At 42.4% G+C, this 14,950-nt stretch overlaps 1 protein-coding gene across 2 annotated transcripts in view; it reads right to left on the bottom strand.

Annotated features, from left to right (window-relative positions):
* LOC123514045 overlaps nt 1-14,950 on the bottom strand; it is a 193,084-nt gene that overhangs the window by 80,253 nt on the left and 97,881 nt on the right. The window contains exon 5 of one of the 2 annotated variants that reach the window (XM_045271628.1): nt 7,584-7,770. The exons of the other annotated variant lie outside the window; for it this stretch is intronic. Coding sequence (XP_045127563.1) covers nt 7,584-7,770 — 187 coding nt within the window. The remainder of the gene's footprint in view (nt 1-7,583; nt 7,771-14,950) is intronic. 2 annotated transcript variants of the gene reach the window in all.

The raw sequence follows: 14,950 nt of genomic DNA, 5'->3' as shown, positions 1-14,950 counted from the left end.
CACATTGCCTCCATATAGGATTAGGATTATTGTTAGGTATTAAGTTGGGTTCTTTATTGTTGTATTTATTTCTGTGTTATATGTATATGTGTATGTCATTTTCCTGTGTTTCATGTTATATATCTGTGTTTCATGTTTCATGTTATATCTGTGTGTGTCAGTTTCATTATGGGTTATTAAAATAGCTTTTTAAAGTGCCCCTTTGCATTTCCTCACCAGTTGAACCTGCAGTGTTTTTTTTATTGTTATTGTTCACGGCTCCCGATGCCAATCTTACCAGTTTAACCGGTGAACGTAACAATTGGCGACCGTGACAGGACTATTATAACCCTTGTTCAGTGTTCCATTTTTCCAGTGACTTTTTTCTGTGATTACATTATTTTTCTTGTGTTTCTGTGGTGTTGTGACTTTGATGTGTTTTTTTCTGTGACTTACTCTGCGTGTGGTTTAAATTTACCTTTGTGCGATCAAGTGGCTCCTTTTGGGTTAAAAGTGCTTCGTGACTTTCATTGGTATCGCATAGCAGTGGTAGAGCAGGAAACCAGGTAGAAAGGCGTGTTCACCGATAGCACTTATCTCTATTTTTTGCACATAGGCAGGTGTGTAATAAGTGTTATCCAAGCGTTGGGATCATCATATGTTCATGCGAATCCTCAATCCCCTCACTTCGCGGATCATTTTTCTCGCTAGTTAGAATCGGCCATTTTAACTAGTCTCTCAGACTAATCTGCCTCCTTATCAATAACAAGTCTCAGTACAATTCGCTCCTCACTCTCAAGTCTCGTAACTAGAGTAATCCGGATCCCTCTTAATGCCGTAATTCTCTAGTTTACCCCTCATTAGTGATTGTACTCATAAGTGTTTGCTTAAGTATAATCTAGGTAATTTCAAGGTTGCCTTTATTATCACTCTGCCAAGTTCCTCACTTAAGTAATTCGCTTATCATTTTTTTTTTTTTTTTTTGTTGTTTAACATCTATTTAATATGGCTTCCGCTCAGTTTAACGTTGAAGATTTTTGTGCTGACCCTTCTCTGGAACAACTTAAAAATGCTAATATCAAAAAGGACCAGTGGAAGACCATCGCTAAACATTTTGATGTTCCCATCACGTCTCAGATGACTAAAGAGGTCATTAAGAATGTAGTTGTTGAACATCTAGTGCAAGAAGGTCAGTTGCTAGGAAATGCCATAGAAGAGTTAACTCCCATGTCAGCCTCTACGAGGACTATAATACACAGTCCCCAGGAAGAACAGGATAAGAGTACGATAAGTCAGTGGGAAATTGAGAAGCTTAAACTAGAATACGGAATGCATGAAAAACAAATGCAACTACAGGCAGAAAAAGAAGCGAAAGAAATGCAACTACAGGCAGAAAAGAAGCGAAAGAAATGCAACTACAGGAAGAAAAAGCGAAAGAAATGCACCTACAGGCAGAAAAAGAAGCGAAAGAAATGCAACTACAGGTAGAAAAAGAAGCGAAAGAAATGCAATTACAGGCAGAAAAGGAAGAGAGAGAATTACGGGAAAGACAAATGCTACTACAGGAAAAACAAATGCAACTACAGGCAGAAAAGGAAGAGAGAGAATTTCAGTTACAACTTAAAAGGCAGGAGAAAGAGTTAGAAATTCAGGAGTTAGCCCTACGAAATGACGCTAAGTTTAGAGGGGAAGAAATAGATATAAAGAAAAAGTTAGCAAGCTTTAATCCCGCTACAGCTGCTCCGCTAGTTCCCCCTTTTGATGAATCTGATGTTGACGGGTCATTTCGCGCTTTTGAGAGCATTGCTAATAGGAATAAATGGCCCAAGGATCAGTGGGTGTCTCTCCTTGTCCCTAAGCTAGTAGGAAAAGCTTATAGGGTATACAACGGCCTTAGTGATGAGGTAGAATATGAAGAGATCAAAGGTAACATTCTAGACGCCTACTCTATCACTTCTGATGGATACAGACAACAGTTCCGAAAGTATGTGAAACCAGACTCTCACACCTATGTTGAATTTGCTAGTGAGAAACTAAGACAATTTAAGAAATGGTTAGCCGCCCTTAACATTACCACCTTTTCGGAGTTGCTCAATCTAATGGTCCTGGAAGAATGGAAGAACAAGTTACCCTTTAATATTCTGAGGCATGTGGAAGAACGGGGAGAGAGTGATCTTATGTCTGCCGCTAAAGTGGCTGATGTGTTTGCTTTGTTGATGGGATCCCTGGGTAGTAGAGGTCGTGGTTCACTATCTAATGTTAGGTCCTCCTTTGGGGAAGGTTTTGGGGCGCGGGTGGTAAGCCAACCGGATTCTCGCCAAATGCATATAATTCTCCCTGGTGTACATACTGTAAGAAACCAGGACACACGATCCAGAAATGTAGACACCCAAATTGCAAGGCCTCTCAACGTCAACTTTCTTTTGTGGCCCCTAAACCTAACACATTTGAGAACAAGAAACCAGTGGCCCTAGCTAACCCTGTCAACTCTCCTCTAGAACTTTATGACTCGTACATGTATCAAGGTAAAGTGTCCTGACTGATGGTAAAGACAAGGCAATAAATGTCAAGGTTCTGCATGATACAGGTGCTGCCCAATCCATCTTAAGGAAGATGTCATCCCTAACATCAAACAGGCTTTCACTGGGAGAAGGTGATCCTTACAGGTCTCGAATCACAGCTCTCCTATCCCTTGGCTAAAATTAGCTTACAGTGCCCTTTCATTTCAGGAGAGGTTGAGGTAGCCATTAAACCTGGTGAACTGCCAGTACCGGGGGTACATCTTGTACTGGGTAACGATCTTGTGGGTAACTTGGCTGTTCCAAACTTAATTGTTCTTGATTCTCCCTTAACAGAAAGTCCCACTAAGACCCTGGACGAAACATCCCCTCACTTCTTCCCAGTGTGTGCAGTCACCAGGTCTCAGTCCAAGTCCCCTGCCCTTTCATCACCTCCTCCACCAATGATTGCCTCTACTGACAACTTGTACAATAACATCATTTCAAAGGAGAATTTGATTAATGCTCAGGAACAGGATCTCACTTTGGCTAAGATCAGACATGTTGCCAGTGAGACAAAGGATATGTCTAAATTGCCTTGTTTTTATTATCAGGAAGGAGTCCTGATGCGTGCCTACAGACCTCCTGAACTGAAACAACTAGACACCTGGTCAGAAACACATCAAGTTGTCATCCCTTGTCTGTAAGACCAGCCATTATAGAACTAGCTCATGATGGATTGTCAGGTCATCTAGGCATCCAAAAACCTACAAGAAGGCTCTTCAACATTTTTTTGGCCAGGAATGAAAAAGGATGTGTCACACTATGTAAAACATGTCACATATGTCAAATTGTGGGTAAGCCTAACGAACGCCTTGTGCCAGCTCCTCTGACGCCTATTCCAGTTCAGACGGAGCCCTTCAAAAGATCATTCTAGACTGCGTAGGGCCCTTACCCAAAACCAAACGAGGGAATCAGTATTTGTTAACCCTCATGGATCCCACTACCAGGTACCCTGAAGCATTCCCTCTTAAGAACATCACATCAAAGACCATTGTAAAACATCTAATACATTTTTTCACCTCGGTAGGAATTCCAAAACAAATTCAGTCTGACAAGGGTAGCAATTTCACTAGCAATTTTTTCCAACAGATAGTGAATGAGCTAAACATCGACCATGTTACCTCCTCGGCTTACCACCCCAATCCCAAGGCTGTCTGGAGCGGTTTCACCAAACATTAAAATCCATGATGAAGAAGTATTGCTTGGAGCATCAAGGAGACTGGGATGAAAGTATCTCTTTCCTTCTCTTCGCTTTAAGAGAATCTCCTCAAGATTCTTTAGGTTACTCCCTTTGAATTACTCTATGGTAGACAGATCAGGGGCCTCTCAAAATATTAAAGGATCAATGGTTTACTCAAAATACTCCTTCAAGCCCCAGTGTGTCTGACTACATCAGTAACCTTAAGAATAAAATCAGTGAAGTCAGATCTTTTGCTAAATCAAACTTCCTCAAATCTCAAACTAAAATGCAACAGAATTCTCTTCCCAAATCTGTCATGAGAAGTTTCAAACCAGGAGACAAGGTTTTACTTTTCTCCCCACTCCAGGCAATGCTCTTCACAGTAAGTTCATGGGACCTTATGTTGTGGCTCAAAAACTAAGTCCATTAAATTATGTGGTCCACACTCCTGACCGTCGTAAGGATTCCCAACTAGTTCATATTAATCTAATGAAACCTTACCACTCCAGAGAACCAGAGGACGACTTGTCTCGCACTGTACCTGTATGTCTGGTAGGGAAGGAGTCTGGTCCTGTGCCCCGAGGAAGAGTCCGACATCGAATTCCTCTTCTCGTCACCTAAAGGACGCCCTCAAACAGCCAAATCATGTCCAACCTTGATGAGGTGTTTCTTTCCTTAACACCTTCACAACAGTCTGATCTTAAAAAGTTATTGCTAGACTTTTCAGAAATCACAGGTGACCTTCCAGGACTTTGTACTACTATTCAACATCACATAACATTAATATCTAATGACATCAAGCCTATAAGACAACCAGCCTATCGCATTTCACCCATTAAAAGAGACTTGATGAAAAAAGAGGTAGACTATCTGCTCTGTCATCACCTTGCAGAACCTAGTATATCTTCCTGGGCTTCTCCCTGCCTGTTAACATCTAAGCCAGATGGTAGTAGTCAATTTTGCACTGACTGCAGGAAATTAAATAAAGTGACGGTGCCAGACTCCTACCCATTGCCCTTGATAGAGGACCTTATAGATAGGATAGGAGTAGCCAAATTTGTAACCACTATAGACTTACTTAAGGTTACTACCAGATTCCCTCTCGGACGAGGCCCGAATAATATCCGCCTTCATCACCCCTTCGGACTATACCAATACACAGTGATGCCCTTCGGCTTGTCTAATGCTCCCGCCACCTTCCAGAGGGCTATAAATTACATCACCCAGGACTTGGAGGGAACATCTGCCTATCTGGACGACCTGGTGGTGACTTCGGACGACTGGGTGACACATCTGACCCGTCTTCGGAGGCTGATGGGTCGGTTGCAGGAAGCCGGGCTTACAATCAACCTGGCCAAGTCCACCTTCGGGAAGTCTACGGTGGTCTACCTGGGACATGTGGTGGGGAACGGCAAGGTTCGCCCAAGAGAGCTAACATGGAGGCCATCCTTGGCTTCCTGTCCCTACCACCAGGAAAGCTCTCATGAGGTTCTTGGGGATGGCTGGTTTCTACATGAAGATTCTGTAGGAACTTCTCCACCCTGGCCGCCCCCCTGACGGACCTTATCAGCACTTCCGTCCCCTTCCACTGGACCCCGACCTGTGACCAAGCCTTCCAACATCTCAAGGCGTTCTTCTCCTCGGAGCCAGTGGTCTGGACGCCAGATCACTCCCGCCCCTTCCATCTACAAGTGGACGCGAGTGGAGTTGGAGTGGGTGCTGTCCTACAACAAACGGACCCCACAAGCGGCATCCTCCATCCCATCGCCTATCACTCTGCCAAGCTGAAGAAACATCAACTCAACTACTCCACCATCGAGAAGGAGGCTCTGCCACTCGTCCTGGCACTCCAACGTTTTGAGTGCTACCTTCATCCTGATCCTCAAACTACGAAGGTCTTCACCGATCACAATCCTCTGGCCTTCCTTCACGCCATGAAGAACCGAAACCAACGCATTCTTAGGTGGGCCTTGTTAACTCAACCCTTCAACTTGGAAGTCCACCATATCAAGGGGGTGGACAACATCATCGCCGATGCCTTATCAAGATCTCCCGTCTCACCTCCTTCATGAGCCCATTACGGAGGTCTTAGGGGAGGAAATGTTACGCCCGCCCGTAACATACTCCACTACCATCCCTCCTCCGCTTGTTACCTCGTTCGCCACCTCTCCGCCTCCCCTTCCACGTCACCGTCTCGTGAACCTTCCATGCCAACGTCTCATGAACCTTCCACGTCACCGTCTCATGAAGCCCCGCTACTGTCCCGAAGTTGGATTCACGCGGCCCCATTCGACTCCAGCGGAAGTGTTAAAGCAAGCTCGGCTTTCTGGAAAGTCAAGTCGAGGTCCAGGCCTCAACCAGTGAACACAACGCCTCTTGGGACTACCATGGGATCAACCATCACCCAGCACTTCACCACTGCAACACCGCATAAGTATCACTTCCCCTCGTCCCGTGTTTTCCACATTGCCTCCATATAGGATTAGGATTATTGTTAGGTATTAAGTTGGGTTCTTTATTGTTGTATTTATTTCTGTGTTATATGTATATGTGTATGTCATTTTCCTGTGTTTCATGTTATATATCTGTGTTTCATGTTTCATGTTATATATATGTGTGTCAGTTTCATTATGGGTTATTAAAATAGCTTTTTAAAGTGCCCCCTTTGCATTTCCTCACCAGTTGAACCTGCAGTGCTTTTTTTTATTGTTATTGTTCACCGGCTCCCCAATGCCAATCTTACCCGTTTAACCGGTGAACGTAACAATAGGAATAGACAAATGTCACAGAAAGTATGCCAGAATTGTGTTGAATGACAGATGAAGGGGATGAGTTTTGAGGCATCAAGTAATAAAAAAAATTCTCTGTTTTATAAAAATATAAAATTGGAAATTTGACATTCTGTGACTTTGAATGAAGTGTTTCATTCCAACTGATATAAATACCTGGCAAATAACATTGAGAATTGAACGTTAGTCATCAGGTTCAGAAAGAATAGGAGGAGTAGAGCTGGGATGATCAACCATGATTAAGAATAGGGTGTGTGGTTAACAAAGTCATATAGAACACCACTGTTAATAAGTTTAAAACATTGACCATCTACCACTGCAATTACAGAATAACTAGAAAAATTTTTTTTGGATAAAGGTGCAGAGATGAATAGAAACATACAGTGAAGACTCAATACTCAAACGTCTTAAAAATTGAACTTTTCATTACTCGAACGCAAAAGTTTGACCTGATACTCAAAAAATTATCTAGTACTCGAATAGCCACAGACATTTGTCCCATTCTGATACTGGTAATACCGGTATTACTGGATCAAAAACACTGGTATTCCGATATACCAGATACTGGTGCACATCCTTAGACTCACCTCCACTGCCACACTGCAGTCGAGAGAACAACAACAACATTCTTCTGCGTCTTGTCTGTAGTTTTTCATTTAGAAACCTATAATGGCATCAATGAGGCTTTTTAGTGGTAAAAATAAGGAATCTAGTGAGAGTACATGTATCCTCCAATAGAGGGTTCACAAGAACCATACCAAGTTACCAGGCATTTCATATGGATGGTGACACATCCTCCAACGAATAACCTCTCTTCTCCTCCCTACCCTTCTCCCCCTCCTCTTCTATGTCATCCATCACTGGCCTTCATTTACGTTATGTACATATCAAAATTATAAAAAATACATTGAAATTTTTGTAAACTTAATGCTTTCCCAAGATTAGGATGAATTACCTGATTTACAGGTATCGGTAGTCAAACATTTTGATAATCGAACAGCCATTTGGAACAATCAATTTCGAGTATCGAGTCTCCACTATACAATGAATTACGGAACTCATGAAGTAGCTCACATTTTCTCTCAGTCCCTGCCTAGGATGGAGGGTTTGGCGTTCAAGAGTGGATGGTGAGGTGCAGTCCAGGGTGTGGCCATGGTGGGCACTGGTGGGTGTGGCCAAGGCACTGCTCCATGAAACTTCTTCTGATCCATCCATATTAACAGCCAGACTTTCCATTATGGTATCTTTTGGGCTGCTATCCCTAAAAATATCCAAGCACAGATTAGCTATAGTGATACAAACATGAACTTGTGAATCTACACAAATTACGCCTATGTAACAAACGACATTAGATTTAACAAAACTCCTTTTTTGTTACTTACTCGCAAAAGAAACTCACATTCTCCTCAGCTCTGAATAAATAAAACCTTAAAAACCAGAACAAGCCATACAAAAAATTTCTTCTTGTCACTTATGATGATGGTTTGACATTTAAATATCAAATCAATACGTAGTTTAAACTCATAAATTTTCAAGGAATATTGCTTCATTATAATATATTAAAGAAATATGTCAATACACAAGAACGTAAGAACATAAGAAAATGAGGGAAGATGCAAGAGGCCATCAAGCTTACACTTGGCAGTCCCTATATAAACATACCTACCCATTTCCATCTATTATCACCAGCTATATATGTACATGATCTATTTTTATGCTCCCTAATGACATAGCACTAACAACTTGATTACCGAGTTCATTAAAATTCATCAACCACTCCAGTTTAAATACATTATCTCTGGTTTTATCCTAGTTACTGATCCTAAAAACTTTGCTTATGTCTCTTTTGTTATAACCCCTGTACCACTTAAAAGATTTTCATCAGGTCCCCTCCTTACCTATATCTATCTAAGCAATGCATATTTAATAATTTCATTCTCGCCTTGTAGGGAATATCATTCATTCCATGTATCCTTTCAGTCATTCTCCTTTGCAGATTTTAATAGACCTATATCCTTCCTACAATTCTAATATTACTGCATGGCTTCTGCTTTTTAACATTAAACAAAAAATCATATTAATATCCTATTTGTCTTATTTCTAACCTCTATGCATTGTTTTCTTAGATCAAGACTGGAGCTAACTGTAAATCCTAAATCTTTCTCATATCTTGAACCTACCAGACCTTCATGATTTATTGTGTACCTTTTGTATGTATTTCCTCAATCTACACTAAGTACTTTGCATTTGTTTATATCAAACTGCATTTGCCATTTGTCTGTCCATTTGTTCATCCTATGTAAATATGCCTGCAAGCAATGGTATCTGAATCTGACAATGAATCATTTATCTTTGTGTCATCTGCAAATTTACCAATATCACCACTAATCCAACTATCCCACTTAAGTGGGATCCAAATAAACCAAATATCTGACAAGTCAGACTACTTTCAGGAATATTTATTATATTCTATTTAGGAAGCAAGGATAGGTATAGTCAACTCTCAATCAGCACGAAGGCTATGTTCCTGGAGACGTTGTGTTATTCAAAATCACGTTGTTCAAATATAATTTTCCCATATAAAACAATGATAATAAGGTGGGTTACGTTCCTGGCCACTGGGAAAGTCTGCCTATTTGGGTATTTTGTCTTTCAAACCTTTAAAAAAACAATACACCACTAGGTCACAGAAACAATAAAAACATACATTCTCACCAGCATATCTTTCTTGTATTGGTAATTAGAAAATTATTATTCAACATGATTTGTCATATTATTTTATATGTCAGGAACATTATCCCACTTTCATACATTTATTATTAGTGTGTTTAACAAATTAAAACATGAGTATACAGTAGTACCGTAGTACCTTGGAGTATGAACAACTTGGATTACGAACAAAAAAATTGTGTTTTTTTGCATTGGAGGACGAACTTTGCTATGGAGTGCGAACAATAACATACGCGGTCAACAGATTGCACGCAACACTACGCAATCAGCTGACTGCATGTTGGGGCACCATGCTGCCTCTGTGCCTCAGGAGTGTTGTTTGCAGTTGTTTGGTTGTTGTTTTGTAGTGCCTGGGATAATAATATGAAGCATTTTTAGTTATCAAGATCATTGCCTAGCATAGCAGCTCACATGGTCACGAGACATAAAGACAGACGTATGGAAGATTCTAGAAGATCTGAGGGGAAGAGAGAGTCTATCCAGCTCATGAATTAAAACCCTTAACCCTTATAGCCCGTCAGGCATGATTGTGGCTCTTCCGTTAGAGCCTTTCAGGCATGATCTTGGCGCTTTTCAGAGGCCATGCTCCTTTATGCCGCACATTTTGTATATGATTGAGGCTATCTGTCATATATTGAGGCCTGTCATTGTCCCATTGTTTTCAACATGGTGGACACTTAGCCAAGCATGTATCAGCTTTTACAAGGATATGTTTGTATAGGTGTGAGGGTGCCAAGCGTAAGGATGATGAGAGCACTTAAGTCAGTATGCTGTATTTTATCATCTTTTATGTATTTCTTGGTGAGTTATAAGATATACAGGCAACCCCCGCTTAACGAAGATTCACACAACGAAATTTTGCTGCAACGAAGGTTTCATTTTACTACCATCTGCTCATTTAAAGAACATCAAACTCGCTTTAATAAGGTTTTATCCAGGTAATTTTTCCAAGTTTGAAAGGCCCGCCGTATCACGCAAGCCGACAGGCTTTTCAATACACCAGCACCTCTTGTGGACAACACGCACACCACTCACTGCCCCTGTTCAAAACAATAACAGCGTCAGCAGCAGCTCGTCTTCCCTCACTCAATTTACAACCAAAACGCTCTGTAATATTGCCTGGCGTTGCTAAGAAGACCAGGTAGTCTCTCACTTTCGAAGTGAAGCTGGATATTACAGTAAAAGTCCTCAAATCCGGAAGTCATGGGGGTTCAGGCATTCTGGATTCTAGGATTTTTCGGATTGTAAGATAGTAAGGCTGAAAGTAAGATTAAAATCTTGAGGGTACTATGTAAACCCCACTAAACTAACCCCAACTTGCTATATCTTTTTGTAGTACTGTCATAACATCTTACAGGGATTGCTACTACCACCAGTCCACTGTGTACTTCCTCACCACACCACACAAGATTTACGTAGGCTTTTTTTTTTTTCTTGAAGATTTGTCAGACTATTGGGGGAGTGGCATGGGCCTTTCCAGCCATTGTGGCAGACCATATGTGATGATTGCTCTTTTCTTACTTGTCAACTTGTATTTGTGTAGGTGATTTCACTATTTTAAGTAGGCTATTCCACCATCAACATATACTGAGAAGTCTGAGTGATTGTACTGTACTGTACCCCACATAATATGTATACAGTCTACAACACTTATGGTTAGAATTGTGTTTTCTATTTTTCACTGTCTTTGTCTGGAGGCCAAGAGGGTTTGCTGAAGCCATGATAACAGTGACAGATGAGACGTGATCCCACGTGGCAGAACGCAATGGTGGACGGCGGTTGGCGAGATGTTGAATAGGAGCATTCGGTGTCGATGATGACATGTTTGGTTTCGGCTATTATTAATATATATTTATTACTATTATTTCTTACTTTTTACATACTTAACTCAGCCTTTCAAATTTTTTGGATTATAAGGATTTCTGGATTATAAGGTTCCGGATTTAAGGACTTTTACTGTATTCACAAACACGAGAGGCGAGAAAACTAATAGCATTGCTCGCCATCATCTTGACTCCATCTACTGTCTCTACTATTTTCAAGTCAGCAGACTCTATTAAGAAGGCTGGTGAGACCATATCTTCCTTGCAAGCTAAAAGAACCACCTGAACTCGTGACTCTACAATGGATAAAATGGAAAGCTTTGTGGAAATGTAGCACATAAGTTTTGTATGCAATACAATGATGCGCCCTTTGTTTACATTCCACAGGTTGCCAGTTAGTGTCGTTCCCGTTTCACTCTCCCTCCCTTCATAAATTTAAGATCATCAATATTATAAAGTTACGTACATACGTATATTATAATGACTTAAATTAAACTGCCTAAATGTTTAACTTCATAATTTTTAATTTCATTAAACCTTTCACTGTACTATGATGCACTCTCGCTTTGTTTACTCTCAATGGAAGTTCAAGTCAGGGGTTAAACTTGTTATAATCGGTTTGCTCAACAAAGTTTTGTTTAATGAAGGGTCTTTTAGGAACGTAACCCCTTTGCTAAGCAGGGGTTGCCTGTATATACTTTGTTATTACACATACTACTACCCATAATTTTACTTCACCAAGTCACCTTCTGCGGAGTTGAGCTTTCCCATGAGATACGCTTTGCCACGTCGCACAGTCAGTAGCTTGCTGGGCAGACGTTCGTTGCGGTGAACATTGGTTTGGTGTTTCTCCACTTTTCAGGTAAGGCTACGTCGCTCGTCACGCGAGGACAGTGCCTTCTACCCGTTATTACACATACTACTACCCATAATTTTACTTCACCAAGTCACCTTCTGCGGAGTTGAGCTTTCCCATGAGATACGCTTTGCCACGTCGCACAGTCAGTAGCTTGCTGGGCAGACGTTCGTTGCGGTGAACATTGGTTTGGTGTTTCTCCACTTTTCAGGTAAGGCCACGTCGCTCGTCACGCGAGGACGGTGCCTTCTACCCGTTATTACACATACTACTACTCATAATTTTACTTCACCAAGTCACCTTCTGCGGAGTTGAGCTTTCCCATGAGATACGCTTTGCCACGTCGCACAGTCAGTAGCTTGCTGGGCAGACGTTCATTGCGGTGAACATTGGTTTGGTGTTTCTCCACTTTTCAGGTAAGGCCACGTCGCTCGTCACGCGAGGACAGTGCCTTCTACCCGTTATTACACATACTACTACCCATAATTTTACTTCACCAAGTCACCTTCTGCGGAGTTGAGCTTTCCCATGAGATACGCTTTGCCACATCGCACAGTCAGTAGCTTGCTGGGCAGACGTTCGTTGCGGTGAATATTGGTTTGGTGTTTCTCCACTTTTCAGGTAAGGCCACGTCGCTCGTCACGCGAGGACAGTGCCTTCTACCCGTTATCCAATCCTTGGAGCGGGTAGAGCCATTCAAGTGGCGATATAATCTCATTGTGTGGCAGTTATACCGGGCTTATGGCTGTGTTGTTGTCTCGCAGAGTGGCGGACATGTCTTCCTCTGGTGAGGAGTCAGCTGGCCCTTCCTTGGATTCCCCCTCAGGTTACAGGAGCAGCAGGAACGCCCACAGTCTCGTTCAGGGAGGGGCTGCAGCCTGCACCTCCCCTCAGCCTGGAAATTCTGGAAGTTTGCGGGAGGCTCACCGGTCACCGAGACGTGGGATGCGTGGACCTGCAGCTATCGACAACACACCCGCTTCGCCACACCTGCCCACCTCACAGGATGGAGCCCCTTGGGACGTGATTCTAACAGCTTTAACGAAGTTACAGGGTGAGGTGGACAAGTTAAAAAAGGACCGTCAGCCGCCAGCCCCCAGGCTGGGCGGAGTGAATGTGGGAGCAAGTGCTTCTCAAGGTACGCGGTACGGTGGTTCACCTGCTCACAGTTTCTCTGGTTTTTCTGATCTGACCTGTGACACTAGTGCTCTCTTGGAACAGAACCTTGGTGACAGTGTGTTAATACACAACGCCAAGATGTTTGGGCCTCAGGATACGGTGTCAGTTGACATTGACCAACAGGTTGCTGACATGGTAAACTTCCTGTTTACCGACGGCTTACGTAACCACAAGTACGCACACCTCTGCTCCAGCAAGGTGCCTGTGACTCGCTTCCTCTTTGGAGATGATGTGTCCCAATCTGCAAAACAGATTGAAGAATCCGAGAAACTGAAGAGCAAGATCACTCCCAAGAAGTTCTCCTCTCCGTGGTCTTTCACGGGGACCAGGACCAGAGGCTACTGGGGCTCGGCTTCGCATCGAGGTTTCTCCAGCAGGTTCCAGCCTTATGGTCAGCCGCGGTATGGGACGAGAGGTGCTCCACGGGCCTACAACACACGCCAGGACTCCGTTCCAAAAAATGGCAGGAGCCGTGGCCAGCACAGGCCCTGGCTGCAGTAGAGGTTAGTAAGGATTTTGAAGCTGGCAGGCTTAGCTACTTTATTCATGAATGGCGGAAAATTACCAGTGACCCAGCCATTCTAGATATTGTTGCCGGTTGTCACCTCAATATTAAAGTGGAGGACATTGACCATTTATTTGCGGGTAATTTAGAGTATAAATTCAATGCCACTGAGACAGGTATCATTTCTGCAGAAATTGACAGGCTCCTTGAACTTTAGGTTATTAGAGTTACACAGCGCATGGAGGGCCAGGTTATTTCACCTACATTTTTGAGACAAAAGAAAAATGGTGAACATAGAATGGTGCTCAATTTGGAAAAACTGAACAAACACATACCATACATACATTTTAAAATGGAAAATTTTGAGCAGGCTATCCGGCTCATTAATAAAGGGGATTTTTTGGCTTCCATTGACCTTAGGCATGCCTATTATTCTGTCAGGATTGCAGATGAGCATCAACGTTTTTTGTGTTTCACTTGGCAAGGTAAAGTTTATCAGTTTACATGCCTGCCTAATGGTATTGCTGAGGGCCCTAGGCTTTTCACAAAATTAATGAAACCTGTTTTTACAGCTTTGAGAGAAAGGGGTGTTACCATTACTAGCTATATTGATGATTCTCTCATTTGCAACAGTTCTCAGCAGGGTTGCCTCGCTGTCATAAAGGACACTCTTGCTGCATTGAGTCTGTTGGGCTTCATTATTAATGTAGAAAAGTTGGTCTTGGTCCCCTCTAAGCGAATTGAATACTTGGGCAACATCCTTGACACAGAGACTATGACTATTTCCTTACCAGAGCGCAGGGTGGTTACCATACTCAACAGTTGTCAGGCAATTAGGTGTAAGAGTAAGGCAAAAATCCAGGTGGTGACATGGGTCACGGGACTGCTGGTGGCGGCTACCTCTGCTGTTGAGTTAGGGAAACTTCACTACCGGAAATTGGAGGCAGCTAAAATTGCAGCATTGCGTCATGCCCATGGTGACTTTGATCAATTTATGGAGATTACGGAGGACATGAAATTGGATCTTGACTGGTGGCTTAATAACGTGTCTGTAAAGTATAGGAAGATTCTCCGGCAGCTGCTGACGCTCAATTATTTACAGATGCTTCCAATACAGGTTGGGGTGGCCAATTCCACCACATGACTGCGGGGGGCAGTTGGTCCTCCGAGGAGAAATTGCTGCATATTAATGCTTTAGAACTCAAGGCTATTCTATTTACTCTTCAAGCATTCGCTGGTGAGCTCTGTGGGAAAAATGTTAAAGTGTTTTGTGACAATACTACTGCTGTTAACTATGTGAATGAGATGGGTGGTACAAAATCACTTATGTGTAACTATCTTGCCACTT

The sequence above is a fragment of the Portunus trituberculatus genome, chromosome 37 (genome assembly GCF_017591435.1).
Source record: "Portunus trituberculatus isolate SZX2019 chromosome 37, ASM1759143v1, whole genome shotgun sequence".
Lineage (NCBI taxonomy): Eukaryota > Metazoa > Arthropoda > Malacostraca > Decapoda > Portunidae > Portunus > Portunus trituberculatus.
Note: the sequence above shows the minus strand (reverse complement) of the source record. Positions and strands in the feature narration are given on the sequence as shown.